Source organism: Hemibagrus wyckioides, linkage group LG05, assembly GCF_019097595.1.
Source record: "Hemibagrus wyckioides isolate EC202008001 linkage group LG05, SWU_Hwy_1.0, whole genome shotgun sequence".
Lineage (NCBI taxonomy): Eukaryota > Metazoa > Chordata > Actinopteri > Siluriformes > Bagridae > Hemibagrus > Hemibagrus wyckioides.
The window spans coordinates 24,234,259-24,248,321 of record NC_080714.1 but is presented as its reverse complement, the minus strand read 5'-3'; the positions used below and the strand labels follow the sequence as shown (position 1 = coordinate 24,248,321).

General features: G+C 38.6%; 1 protein-coding gene across 2 annotated transcripts in view; it reads left to right on the top strand.

Annotated features, from left to right (window-relative positions):
- Positions 1–14,063, top strand: part of tbc1d22b (TBC1 domain family, member 22B) — a 68,791-nt gene that overhangs the window by 43,193 nt on the left and 11,535 nt on the right. For both annotated transcript variants that reach the window (XM_058389928.1, XM_058389929.1), the window contains one exon: positions 5,535–5,662. In XM_058389928.1, the coding sequence (XP_058245911.1) occupies positions 5,535–5,662 (128 nt within the window). The remainder of the gene's footprint in view (positions 1–5,534; positions 5,663–14,063) is intronic.

Genomic DNA, 14,063 nt, shown 5'->3' with positions numbered 1-14,063 from the left:
AGACTAGCAAAGAAAAGCATTTTGGGGTTTAGCAAAAATGGCTAAAAACTAGCATAAAAGTGAGACTGGCAAAAAGGCGTAAGATATGAGGCTAAAGTAAATGAGTGTAGTAGAGCAGAATGTCATAAAAGTTAGACTGGAAAAGGGAGGAAAGCTGATGCTAACATAGAATGAGACTTTTCAGATTAGCGAAGAAGTAAGGCATGAAACTAGCACACAGGAAAGATGAGGCTAACTTGAAATGAGAAAACTATAAAACTAGCATGTTAGATTAGCAAAGAGAGGCGTTATTCTCACCTGAAGCAACGTTATCATGTAGCAACAGCATTTAAACGGCCAAACTTTCAGTCATGTCAGTGCTTAGCTCTTATTTTTTATATAGCACGATTATGTAATTATAACACATCTCAAATGTGGCAAGAGACATCATGGCAGCGAGCAAGTTTTTATTTTTTTCATTCAGATTATTCAGATGATTTAGATATATCCAGCCCCAGGCTGCACAGTCGTGATGCGTTTGTAGATGATGTTTTTACTTATAGTTCTCAGCGTATGTGTGGATTTCTATGAAGTTCATCCTTCATTTATTCCTGTATCAAAGAAATGAAATGGTGCGTAAACCGTGCACAGCTTGACGCAGAATAATTGCCTCTGAAGCGCCTGTAACGCAGCTGGTGTGGATTGAAATGCTTTTCAAAATGGCAGCGTAATTGACCTAAGTGACGACCATCTTACACACACACACACACACGCACAAAAGCTTTAGAAACATGTCCGGTGTAAACTGACCTTCAAAAGCTGTAGACGTGATCGTCATTAGAGAAAGAGAAAGGCAAAGAGAAAGAACGTAAGACTAGCATGATAGCCGCTAGTAATGGAAACTGTCAGGACTGAGAAAAATCCTGACTAGCATAAACCTAATGGTGCGTCACAAATTGCATACTTATCACTATTGTCATTTTGTAGTAATTAAAAAAAAAAAGTGTGAGTAGTACCTCAAGTACTTATTAAAGATAAAGATGCACTTATTGAACTGAAAAAAAAAAACAAACAAAAAAAAAACGGGACATTAGAGCAGAAAAGGGGCGGAGCTACTGGATGAGAAACACAAATTCAAGATGGCTGACAATGGACAAGACTAATGTCTTTTAAACTAGGCAACGATTTCAGTGTGATTTATTTTTCAGCATTCGGTCAATTTGACGCCATTCGCCATCGACTGAGAAACGACTTCTACTTAGTGTTCCATTTGAGACGCTGCAACCCTATAGACTAGACACTAGAGTGTATGGTGCATGGTGTGTAATGTCATTTAGGAAGCAGCTTGACTAAGAGAAGATTGAGATGGTCATAAGCTGGTCAATGCATCTCAATCAACTTATTATATTCGTAGGCAAAGTTCTAGGTTTTTTTTTGTTTGTTATTTTTGAGCTGAGAAATATGCCGCCATTTCCAGTGACAAAAATCCTGCATTGATGCTCCAGTGCATTTTGGGATTTTTTTTATGGACCGAGCACCTTCCAGTGTGAAGGATTTTGCAGTAAAATGGCTGACTCCCTGATCAGAAGGTCTAATTTTTGCTCATGACTCTCACTAGAAAATGGAGACTAGTTAGATTAGTTTAATACAGACATAAGCAAAGAGATAGATAATATGACTGGAATTAATGCACAGGCTAGCAACCATGGGTGCCCTGGGACTAGCAAAGACTTGAGGATAATATTAATATTAACCAATACTAGTGTAGTTTGAACTACAAACATACACTATATTGGCAAAAGTTTTGGGAAACCCCTCTGAATCATTGAATTCAGGTGTTGATTTTCCAGGGTTGGGCTTGGCATCTTAGTTCCAGTGAAAAGAACTCTTAATGCTTCACCATACCAAGACATTTTGGACAATTTTATGCTCCTAACTTTGTGGGAACATTTTGGGAATGACCCTTTCCTGTTCCAACATGACTGCACACCAGTGCACAAAGCAAGGTCCATAAAGACATGGATGAGCGAGTTTGGTGTGGAGGAACTTGACTGGCCTGCACAGAGTCCTGACCTGAACCTGATAGAACACCTTTGGGATGAATTAGAGTGAAGACTGTGAGCCAGACCTTCTCGTCCAAATGACCTCACAAATGCACTTCTAGAGGAATGGTCAAAAATTCCCATAAGCACACTCCTAAACCTTGTGGAAAGCCTTCCCAGAAGAGTTGAAGCTGTTATAGCTGCAAAGGGCGGGCTAACTCTATATTACATTCATGTGCATGTAAAGGCAGACGTCCCAAAACTATATATAGCTATATATATATAGCCATATAGTGTACTCTCAGTTTTAAGACCAGCAAAAGAAAATTGCCTCAGGAAATGCTAGCAAGGCTAAGAAGAAATGAAAGCGGGCGAGTTTTGTTTAGTATTAGCAATAATACAGACGGCTTTAAAAGATTATTCTTGTTAAAGTACGACCAACATAATCAGCATTATTTTATATATGATGCTGTTGAGGTGGACTTCAGTACAAGACTACTGTGAAGAGAAATCCCCAGATGATGGTAAACAAATCAAATCTAGGATCACTGCTACAAATTCAGCTCATTATCACTTTATTAAACATTACAGAATGTCGCTGTAGCAACACGGCTAAGCGTAGGAGCAGCTGTTATAACTAGCATAAGAGCAGATTATTACCCTTCTTATTCCAGTGTTGATCTTTTTAAAGAACATGTGAATGAGACAGGCTTGAAGAAAGTGTGATGACATTTGAAAAGCTTTTTACTTCAAATTGCTTTCATGCGGCAAACAAAGAGAGGCTCACACATTATTTTTATTTAATTTTTTTCAATTTCTTCCCATAAGTGCATCGAACGAACCTTTATAAAAAAAAGAAAAATCATTAAAATCAGTACGGAACATCGGTTCTGCAGCAATTAAGTGATCCCTTAGAACAATTACCGACTATTATCTCCCTTCTTTTCCTTTTTCTTCACACATCTCTTCATTTGTGTAGCATGCCGCTATTCTAGCGTAAGTGCTAACCTGAGGTCAGCTCCTGCCTTTCATATCTTTATGAATTTAAAGGGCTCATTATCAAGTCTGAAACTTTGACAAAAGGAAATAAAAGTTAACAGACCGTGACTGAAATGATTATTACGGTGCATTCGTTTGGCCTTAGTCAGCACTTTTGGCTCTCGGAGTATCAGGAGCGAGATCCAGTGAGATGAGGGTTTAATCCTGTAAGGCCAGGGCGCTACATGTAGCGGTGTAGTGTGTGTTTCTCTCTCGCTAACACATTCACACATTTAGTACCAGAGTTTATCCAAAAAAAGATCCTGCGAGTGTGGTGGTAGAAGTGGATTATTCTCATGCCCAGAACGTGTTTCTGGCATTTTGGAGAATTTGAACTCAACCTTTTGGCTGCTAGCACACCACATTAATCTCCGAACTAGCGCTGACGATTCTTCTCATCCGTGTTTGTTTCCAGAAACTCGCCGGTTGAACGTTTTAGTTTTCGAACACAGTTTATAGGGTCATGATTTGGGGTCAAGTTTGTGTATCACTCAGAAGAGTTTGGATGAATGCTGAGTGCTGGGTCAGTCAGTGATGGTGTACATGGATCAGCGAAGGGTTTAGTCTCGCTCTACAGCCTAACAAACAAAAGGTTGTTAAGGAGATCTCGGGATAGGGCTTAGACAAGCGTCAGTCTGATTCTAGTAAAAGGAAATGTTTTAACTCAGTTTGGGGGAAGTACTAAAACTAGCATAAGACTGAAGCTAGCAAAAGGAAATATTGTTGAGGAGACTGGGGACAAGATTAAGACTGGCATCCGACTGAAACTAGCAGAAAGAAATGTTCAGGAGATTGAGGAAGTACTAAGATTAGCATAAGACTGAAACTAGCAAAAGGAAGTGTATTACAGGGGAGTGGGGTGGGAATCAGACCGAAGCTAGCAAAAAGAAATGTTCAGAGACTGGGGGAAGCACTAGGAGTTTAATAAGACTGAAACTAGAGAAAGGAAATGTTTTACAGGAGACTGAGGTAAGAACTAAGACTAGCATAAGACTGAAACTACCAAAAAGAAGTGTATTACAGGGGAGTGGGGGCAGGATTAAGACTAGCATAAGACTGAAACTAGCAGAAGGAAATGTACAGGAGACTGGGGAAAGCACTAGGACTAGCATGAGACTAAAACTGGCAAAAGGAAGTGTTTTACAGGAGACTGGGGCAGGACTAAGACTAGCATAAGACTGAAACTAGCAAAAGGAAGTGTATTACAGGGGGGCAGGATTAAGACTAGCATCAGACTGAAACTAGAGAAAGGAAATGTACAGGAGACTGGGGAAGCACTGTGACTGGCATCAGATTGAAACTAGCAAAAGGAAATATTGTTGAGGGGACCGGAGGCAGGACTAAGACGAGCATAAGACTGAAACTAGCAGAAGGAAATGTTTAGGAGAGGGGGACAGGATTAAGACTAGAATAAGACTGGAACTAGAGAAAGGAAACATTGTTTAGGAGTCTGGGGGGCAGGATAAAGACTAGTGCAAGACTGACACTAGCAAAAGGAAATGTTCAGGAGACTGGGTGAAGCACTAAGACTAGCATAAGGCTGAAAATGGCAAAAAGATATGTTGTTGAGATGACCGAGGGCAGCACTGAGACTAGCGTAAGGCAGAAAGTATCAAATGGAAATGTTGTTGCGGAGTCTGAGGTAAGCACTAGGGAAATTTGTAAGATTAGCATAAGATCCAGACTAGCAACCTTCTGATAACCTTCTGTGTGAGAGGCATAAAGGTGTCCCAAGAGTCATCAGATCCTTCATTCGTCCTACAATTAAGCACACAGGACATAATGGGGACGAGGGTATTGACTGGCTAGAAGAAACAGACACATTGGTGAGGCCGTGTTAGAAATTCTTATAAAATCTTGTTACATAGAGGAAAAATATGCTCCAGTGTTCTTGCTTTCCGCATGCTGACTGTTTGGAATCCCGACTCTCGAGGTGAAATTTACGTAACATATCCAGAACATTCAGCGAGAGTGTTTTGAAATTCAGATTTAGCTCTATTGCTTTGACTCTGTTAAAGTGTCCATTATCATTCTGATAGATACGCGTCCGCTGATTCTCCTGTCGGCAGGATTCTGTCGAAATCCATCACGAGCGCAGTCGATAGAGCCTCCTTCTTCACGCCATCCTTATTCTTCCTTTTCCCCGCTGAATGGACGCTTTATATATTAAACATCCCTATTCTCAGTGCTCTGAGCCTCTCGCCTTCCACCTCTCTCTTCATTTCCAATCGAATGTAATTATGTGGAAGGCGGCGGGAGTTTGGGTTCTAAATTCGGCAGGAGACAGGTGTGTGGGCGCGATACCACCGGCATGACCTAAAAACCAGGTCGCTTTAAATTGCGTAAAAATGTCAAGCTACAAGACGACTAGAGATTAGAACAAGACGCGTTTTCTAAAATGAATATCGTGAATCCGTGTAACATGTCCTCTATTTTGTTTTTCTTTTCTTTTTCCTCCTCCTCGTCCTGACCCAGAGGACGTGCACCTGCACATCCAGAGGTGTGAGGTCGAGTACCTGCAGTTCGCTTTCCGCTGGATGAACAACCTGCTGATGAGGGAGCTACCGCTACGCTGCACAATCCGCCTGTGGGACACGTACCAGGTACACACACACACACAGAGTGAAAGGTCTGGGCTACAAAAAATTGTAAAAAATTACAATGTCACGTTTCAAAAGCAAATAAAAATCTTCATATTACCTCTTGGGGTTTATTAAAATTTTTTAGAAAGTGGCAAAATTATTGGCACCCTTAGCGAACAATTATACTGGTTCCCCTGTTTCACAACTGCTATACACACACATAGAGTAAAAGGTCAGGGCTGCAAATACTTAAAAAATATCACAGGGTCGCATTTCAGAAGCAAATAAAAATCTTTATATTACTACCTTGAGACTATTAAATTTTTTCCTGAAAGTGGGAAAATTATTGGCACCCTTAGCGAATAATTATACTGGTTCCTCTGTTTCACAATCACACTTACTCTCTCACACACACACACACACACAGAGAGAGAGTGAAAGGTCAGGGCTCTAAATACTTGGAGGAAAAAAAAGTTCACATTTCAGTAGCAAATAAGAATCTTCATAGTACTACCTGGAATCCATTAACATTTTTTTATTAAGTGGCAAAATTATTGGCACCCTTACGAATTATTATGCTGGTGTTTCACAAACACACACGTGCACGCACACACACACACACACAGAGTGAAAGGTCAGGGCTACAAATACTTGGGGGGGGGGAAAGGTCACTTCAGAAAAGAAATGAAGAAAATAAAAATCTTCATATTACTACTTGGAGTCTATTAAATTTTTTCCAAAAGTGGCAAAATTATTGGCACCCTGAAAGGGCAGGGCTACAAATTACATGGGGGGAAAAAATAAGTTCACATTTCAGTAGCAAATAAAAATCTCACCACATGGAGTCTATAATTTTTTTTTTTTATTTGTAAGCGGCAAAATTATTGGCACCCTTAACGAATAATTATAAATGATAAATATTCCTGTTTCACTATTACACACACACATTCTCACACACACACACACAGAGTGAGAGGGCAGGGCTGAAAATAGTTGGAAAAAATCACAAGGTTGCATTTCAGCAGTGATAAAAATCTTATTTTCATATAAAAAATGTTCATGTAACTACAATGTAGTTACATGAACTATGTATGTGTACAATGTATGTATATATATATATATATATATATATATATATATAATGTGTGTATATATATATATACATATATATATACACACATATATATATATGTATATATATGTATGTATATATATATATGTATATATGTATATATATATATATATATATATATATATATGTGTGTATATATATATGTATATATATATATATATATATATATATATATATATATATATATGTGTGTATGTATATACATATATATATACGTATATATATATATATATATAATTTACTAGAAGGTCCATTTTAAAAAAGTGGCATAATTATTGGATTATTATTAAAAATTATTGGACCCTAAAGAATAAAAAGTATAATAATCATATACCTTTATATTTCTTGTATTTAGTATTTTTTATTTATTTTTTTATTTATTACCTTATTACCTAGTTGTATTGGTTGTAATTTTCCCATTGGGATGAATAATCCATCTATCCATCTGTCTATCATATTCTGGATGATATGGCTAATTTCTAGTGTAACATGGATCAGTTTACACTTTTTAAAAACGGCGTATGGACGACAACGGCGTATGAAAACATCAGCAGGATTTTCTACAATTTACAAAAATAAGCGTTTGCTTATACAGTGATAGAGCGCAGAAATCTACAACACTGTGGTGAAGGTCAGTGTTGGGTTCAAGCGAACAGATTGGGACCAGGTTGTAGTGCCAGTTTTCTCCGCCTCCAGTCTTTCAAGTGCTCTGAGCAAGCAGACTCTGAAATAAAAGTGTGTAGGCTGAACCTTGGCTGTCTTTGGTTATGATCTCAGTGCTCTGAACAGATCCGTTTTACACTCGCATTTGGATTTGTGCCTCGCCAATTATTTTTGTTCACACATGCAGAAAAAAAAATTGACTGGTGCAGGTTTTCAAGGTCAGGTTCAACAAAAGCAAAAAGCAAGCGATGGGGGAAAAAAAAAAAAAGAATAACAACAGCCTTTATACGAATACGTTTAGCATAAAGTGCTCCACAAAGAAAAAGTGATGTAATAGGAAGTAAATAGGGATTAATATCAGCAGCAATTTTAATAATATTCTAAATTTCATTGTTTAGGGAGAGAGATACAATATGAGAAAAAAAAAGAATGATGGCAAATATAGAACAGAAGAGTCTGGAGAAAGAGTGTAGAAGTAGAAAGAGAATCGATCATAAATAAAGTGTGGTGGGGGGGGGAATAAGAAGGAAAAAAAAGAATCAATAGGAACAGGATGCAATCGTTTAAAATGGAATTATGAAAAATAAAACAGGAAAAATAATCAATAAGAAGTGGAGAAATCATTAAAGATAGATATGTTAAAGAAAAATATTTTGTAAAAGAAAAATAGATACAAACTGAAGTAAACTATATAGCTGGAATAAAGTTATATGACCCAGAGTTTATATTGAATGAAGACACAAAAATTCCCGCTGTAAGCTCACTAGAGATGAAAAGTGGTGCATTTAAGATTTAGAGATTTATATGAGATATGTTACATCACAGTAAGCTTTCCTGCGTGCTGATTGGCTGTTAGAATCTATATGTTTACACGTCAGTCCATTTTCTCTATTGCTATATATTAGGATATGTTCATTGTTTTAGTGGTTGGTTGTACAAGTTTAATACACCTCAATTAATGAAATTTCATGATCCAGATCGTATATGATTATTAGTCAAAATGCCTTCAGGATTTATTTGGATTTTTATTTTTTGCTTTATATGGTAGCGCTATTGAATTCTCAAAGCTGATTGGTCAGAAGGTGTTGACATGTTACCGGGAGACATCTAAGAAATCAGTCCACGATTCCTTTTTGTTTTTTATCACGAGGCTGTTGAATTCTCAAAGCTGATTGGTCAGAGTGTGTTTGGTTCATTTTCTATAACACCAGCTCTGACAACAGTGTAATTATACGTCATATAATAAATAGACGAATGTTGGATATTTAACAGAGAAAAAAAGTTATAGTCACTGATATAGTGAGGTTTTTCCCATAAGGAGGATTTAGTATGGACGGAAAGGAAAATCCAGCTCCAGTAAGTTTTTCACTATGAGTCTGTTTGCGTTTTCTGGTTTCTCTGTGACATGATGTGTTTTTCTTGGAAAAAGAAAGGCAGCTAAAGGAGTTTATAGCTGCTACACTGTAAATTATACCAGGAACGTACTTTATAGGTAACTACAGACTGATTAAAAAAAAGATATACTCCAATCAGGCATAATATTATGACCACCCGCCTAATATTGTGTTGGTCCTCCCTTAGACTGTGGACTCCACTAGATCCCTGAAGGTGTGCTGTGGTATCTGGCACCAAGATGTTAGCTGCAAGTCCTCTAAGTTGCGATGTGGGGCCTCCATGGGAGGATGGGATACTTACAGGACTTAAAGGATACTTTTGATAGATACTGACCACTGCAGACTGGGAACACCCCACAAGAGCAGCAGTTTTGGAGATGATCCAGTCGTCTAGCCATCACAATTTGGCCCTTGTCAAACTCTCTCAAATCCTTACGCTTGCCCATTTTTCCTGCTTCTAAATTTGAGGACAAAATGTTGACTTGCTGCCTAATATATCCCACCCACTAACAGGTGCCATGATGAGGAGATCATCAGTCTTATTCACTTCACCTGTCATGATGTTATGCCTGAGCGGTGTATCTGTCATTCTTTAATCAATAAAAAAAAAAGATAAATGCTGTAGTAAGTTGCTGTAGTATAAGAGGAATAAACTATAAATGTTATGAACTCACAATAAGGAAGTGCACCATGCCATCGTTGTTTAGTTTCCTGTAACGGCATGCCGCTAGGGTTTTATTCCTGACCACTAATGCTTATGCAAATGTTCCTGTACAAAAGTCGAGTGGAATAAATATCACTAACTACAGAATAACAGCCATCTAATGTTCAGTGCCCAAAAGAAAAATTAGCCCAGAGCGCAAGTTCTCGCTGAGAGCGATGATGAATGTGGTTTATGTAGTTCAGAGAGACAATTATAACCGGTTTAAATAACGGCCTGACCCTGGGTGCGCTGGTCATTGCTAGTCTTCATTTGTATTCTCCACGATGAGATTCAATCCCCTGATGGATTTCCTGACTGCTTTTCATCCTCCAGATTCACAACTGCTTTTGATATGCCCCTTTTCTCCAGTTTTCTGCCCAAATAGATGTTGTTTTTCATAATGGCAGCAACCAAGAAAACCTGACATTTAATAGGCATGCATTTTTAGTTCGTTCTCAGGAAATCGTTTTGTTTGTTGTTTTGTTTCACTTTCTTTAGAATGATCCGCTCTGTAGCTTTATCTTACAGACAAGAGGCATGTTATTAAACAAGAGGAGGTGCGTCCCAAATTGCACACTTTTTTAATCCATTTTGTAGTACAAATAGAGTTAATATATTATAAAAATAAATAAATAAAAAACGTATGGAAGTGTGGAATGTTGGACAGTCTACGAACTCAACACCCAAAGCTTTGCTTACGTACCTGAAAAGGGGCGGAGCTACCAGGCGCTGACGCTGAATGAGAAAACATTTTCGAGGTGGCCGAATTCAGCGTTAAAACTGAATGCATTCTGCTTCCGTTAGCAACGTTGCATTACATGCGTTTGACATCATTCGCCATCGACTGGGAAACAGCTTATACTTCCGTTTAGTAAAAAAAGAATCCATTTCAGACGGTACTACACTTCTAAAATTCATACACTAGACAATATGTACAAAGGGCATAGTGTGTAGTAGAGTATGTCATTTGGAACACAACCCAAGTAACTCAGATACTTCAGGACTAAAGGCATGAATTTCCAGCTTTCTGCTAGCATGTCTGTGGTGGGTGAGAAGTGCAAAACAAAATAACAAATCAGAAAACACAATAACATCAGAAAACGCAATAACAAATCAAAAAACACAATAACAAATCAGAAAACGCAATAACAAATCCGAAAACAAAATCAAACAGAAAACGCAATAACAAATCAGAAAACACAATAACAAATCAGAAAACGCGATAACAAATCAGAAAACGCAAGGACAATTCAGACAAACCAGAAAAAGTAGGTATAGTTTGCGAATGGAATCGTTACCGCTGATTGGACGAGACATCTGTCACTCAAGATATACAAGAAGTAGAAAATTGGGTCTCGGACTTTTTTTCTTGTACAAGTGTGGAGTTCTGTGTTCACTGTAAACCGTATTTTCTTTCGATAGTGCGTTCTTTCTATAGTATGTTTGGAAGACAAAACTATTCCAGATTAAAGGATGTAAGAAGCATTATGAGAGCAGAGCTGTATTCATACACACACCAATCCACTTTCTCCTGCCGCAGCCTGCTGGACTTCTTGTATATCTTGAGTGACCGATGTCTCGTCCAATCAGTGGTAAGAACTCTATTCGCAAACTATACCTACCTTTTCCGGTTTGTCTAAATTGTCGATGTGCTTTTGGGTTTGTTATATTGTTTTGCGCTTCTCGGCCACCGTACGTCAACGAGAGATGGAAAAAAATATAACCCCTCTTTTTATAAATGATAAATAATTTTACTTTTGTTAAACACCACTATTTTTTTTTAACCGTCGATTATTAGTCTTAGATTTTGTCGATGTTCCACTGCTCAAGTCCATGTGTACAGATGGATGGATAGATGGATAGACAGATAGATGGATAGAGATAAGGCTATGCCAGTATGTGCAAGTTGTATTTACAGCATATACAGTGTTAAGAAAAGAGAGTAGAGTAATTATATATACAGTATATGCACTGTATATAAATTCAATTCAATTCAATTTTATTTGTATAGTGTTTTTAACAAAGAGTATTGTCTCAAAGCAGCTTTACATGAGAAACGACATAAGAAAACAACAAACATATAAACAGACAAACAGTCCTAGATGTTATCCCAAGTGAGCAAGCCTGAGGTGACTGAGGCGACTGTGGCAAGGAAAAACTCCCTTAGATGGTAAGAGAAAGAAACCTTGAGAGGTACCAGACTCAAAAGGGAACCCAGGGGTGACAATTGTGTGATGCAGATACAGCATGTGTAGAATGTTATGTAAGTCAATAAGGAGGTTGTTGTCCACAGCGCTGCTTTGAATACCCCAATCCTCACAAAGCAGAACCCGGCTAGAGCTGGTCCATCTCCGGATGTCACTGGAGCCGGCACAGTCTCTGTATGCCTCGGGATGGGTAGAAGAGGGGAAAACAACGGAACAGCATTAGCGTAGCTGCTGTTCATAATATTAGCAGCACTAGATGATAATGTGCATTTAATCAGATGTACTTGGGCACAAGGTTATGGGAAGTGTTAGATGTATGCCAGGCTGAAGAGATAAGTCTTTAGTCTACATTTAAACTGGGAGACTGTGTCTGAGCCCCGAACACTGTCAGGAAGACTATTCCAGAGTTTTGGAGCTAAATATGAAAATGCCCCTTTTGTGGACTTTGATCTTCTGGGAACTACTAGAAGTCCGGTATTTTGCGATCTTAAGGAGCGTGGTGGATTGTAACGTGTTAGAAGATTGGAGAGATAGGTGGGAGCTAACCCAATTATATACAGTATGAGCTGTTACTATAGCAACAATCAACCTCCTTAGATGAGCTCTTTTAGTATTAACCTGCCTTTTGTGTTAGAGCTGGAACTACTGCAGAGTCATGCTTTTATACAAAAATAACACACACCTCGTACTGACCAATCAGAACTGACCATACGATGTTGTGTAAGGAGGTGAAAGATAGCAGGACGTGTTTCACAGACGCTCCACAACTTGCAGCGTGTCCTACTGTCGGGAACCACTAGGACAGTTAGGTCAGTTCCCTGCCGGACCAGAAGTGGGGCCCACCCACGTGTATTGTGCCACGCCCCTCCTATTGTTCTGCTTTCCCGCCATGTCACCTATGTATGTATGTATGTATGTATATATATATATTATATGAGCCCTTTTGTTTTGTTTGTTTGGTGTTTGTATGTTCAGACGCTGTCATGTCCTAGCATGCTCACGTTGTGTTTTGTTAATCATGTTTTGTTTGCTCTGTGTCTCGTATTAGTATCGTCTTTACCCATGTAAATAAAGCAGCGCTTTATTTTATCCTGCATATGCGTCTATTCCACTGCGTGTGGGAGCCTGCGACTACCATGGAGATCTGGGTTCGATCCCTGCTTCGGGCGGTGTCTCCCTGATGTTACACCTACTTTGATGAGTTAAAAAAAATAATGAATATTTGTAAATTGCTGAAAAATAAGCTTGGCATGCAAACAGGAAACTTCGCATTGTGCCATACCTCACAAATGATAATTTTCTGAATAAAAGCACATCCCCAAACGGTTTATTTCTGTCAGAGTTTAAAACACGGTTGGAACATTGCCCTGTAGTTATAAAATGGTCTTGTTTATTTAACACTGAACATGCAGATGAGTGAAAAGGCATTACTCAGAGGAAAGAGGCTAAAAGGTCTGATTTTTTTTAAAAATATATATAGAAAATCCTCTCTTGTTGTCTCGGGAGGCTGAGAGGCACATCCTGGAGTCAAACCCGTTCTCCTCCGCTCGCTTTTATTCTCGCTTTTATTCTCGTACTCTTGTAATTGTATGTTAGAGCTGGAACACACAGGACTGCCTGGGGGAAGATCAATTAGTGCCCTGAAAAGACATGAGAGCGAGAGAAAGGGAAAAGGAAAGGCAGCGTGGTAGTGGGGCTGAAATTACATGGCACCTCCGTCTCACTTATGCTTCAATAGAGATCTGGATGAAACACCTTTAATTTTTTTCTTTTTGGTCACCCGATGTCTACTCTTTCAGCTCTATTGTCTTTTTGCTGATTTATATTTCTTAGTTTTTGGTGTCTCTCTCTCTCTCTCTCTTGGACCTGCTGCTGGTCTATTAGTCATTTCCTCTGGCATGTAATGTGTACTTCTCCATCTATCTTTATTTCTGATGTTTTCAGTTTCTTTCCATCTCTCTCTCTCACACACACACACACACACACACACATAAACACTCTCTCTCTCAGAAACACCTTTTCCCTTTTTCCCCATTTTCATTCGATACACAGAGAGAAGCAAAGAGGAAGTAATAAAAAGGAAAAAAAGAGCAGGAAAACAAGAACAAGCTATTTATAGACACATGCCTCTCCTCGAGTAGCTGAAAGTAAGCACTGCACTGAACTCCTCAAACAAGTGAAGTGTGGGGGTGTCGTCTCCCGAGACACACACAGCTATTGTAACGCTTGCTTTATCACTAATGATGGGCATAACTGACTATTCCTCGCTTCCACGTGTCTTATTTAAATAAACACTTCTAATGAGCTGCAGATCCTGTTGTAA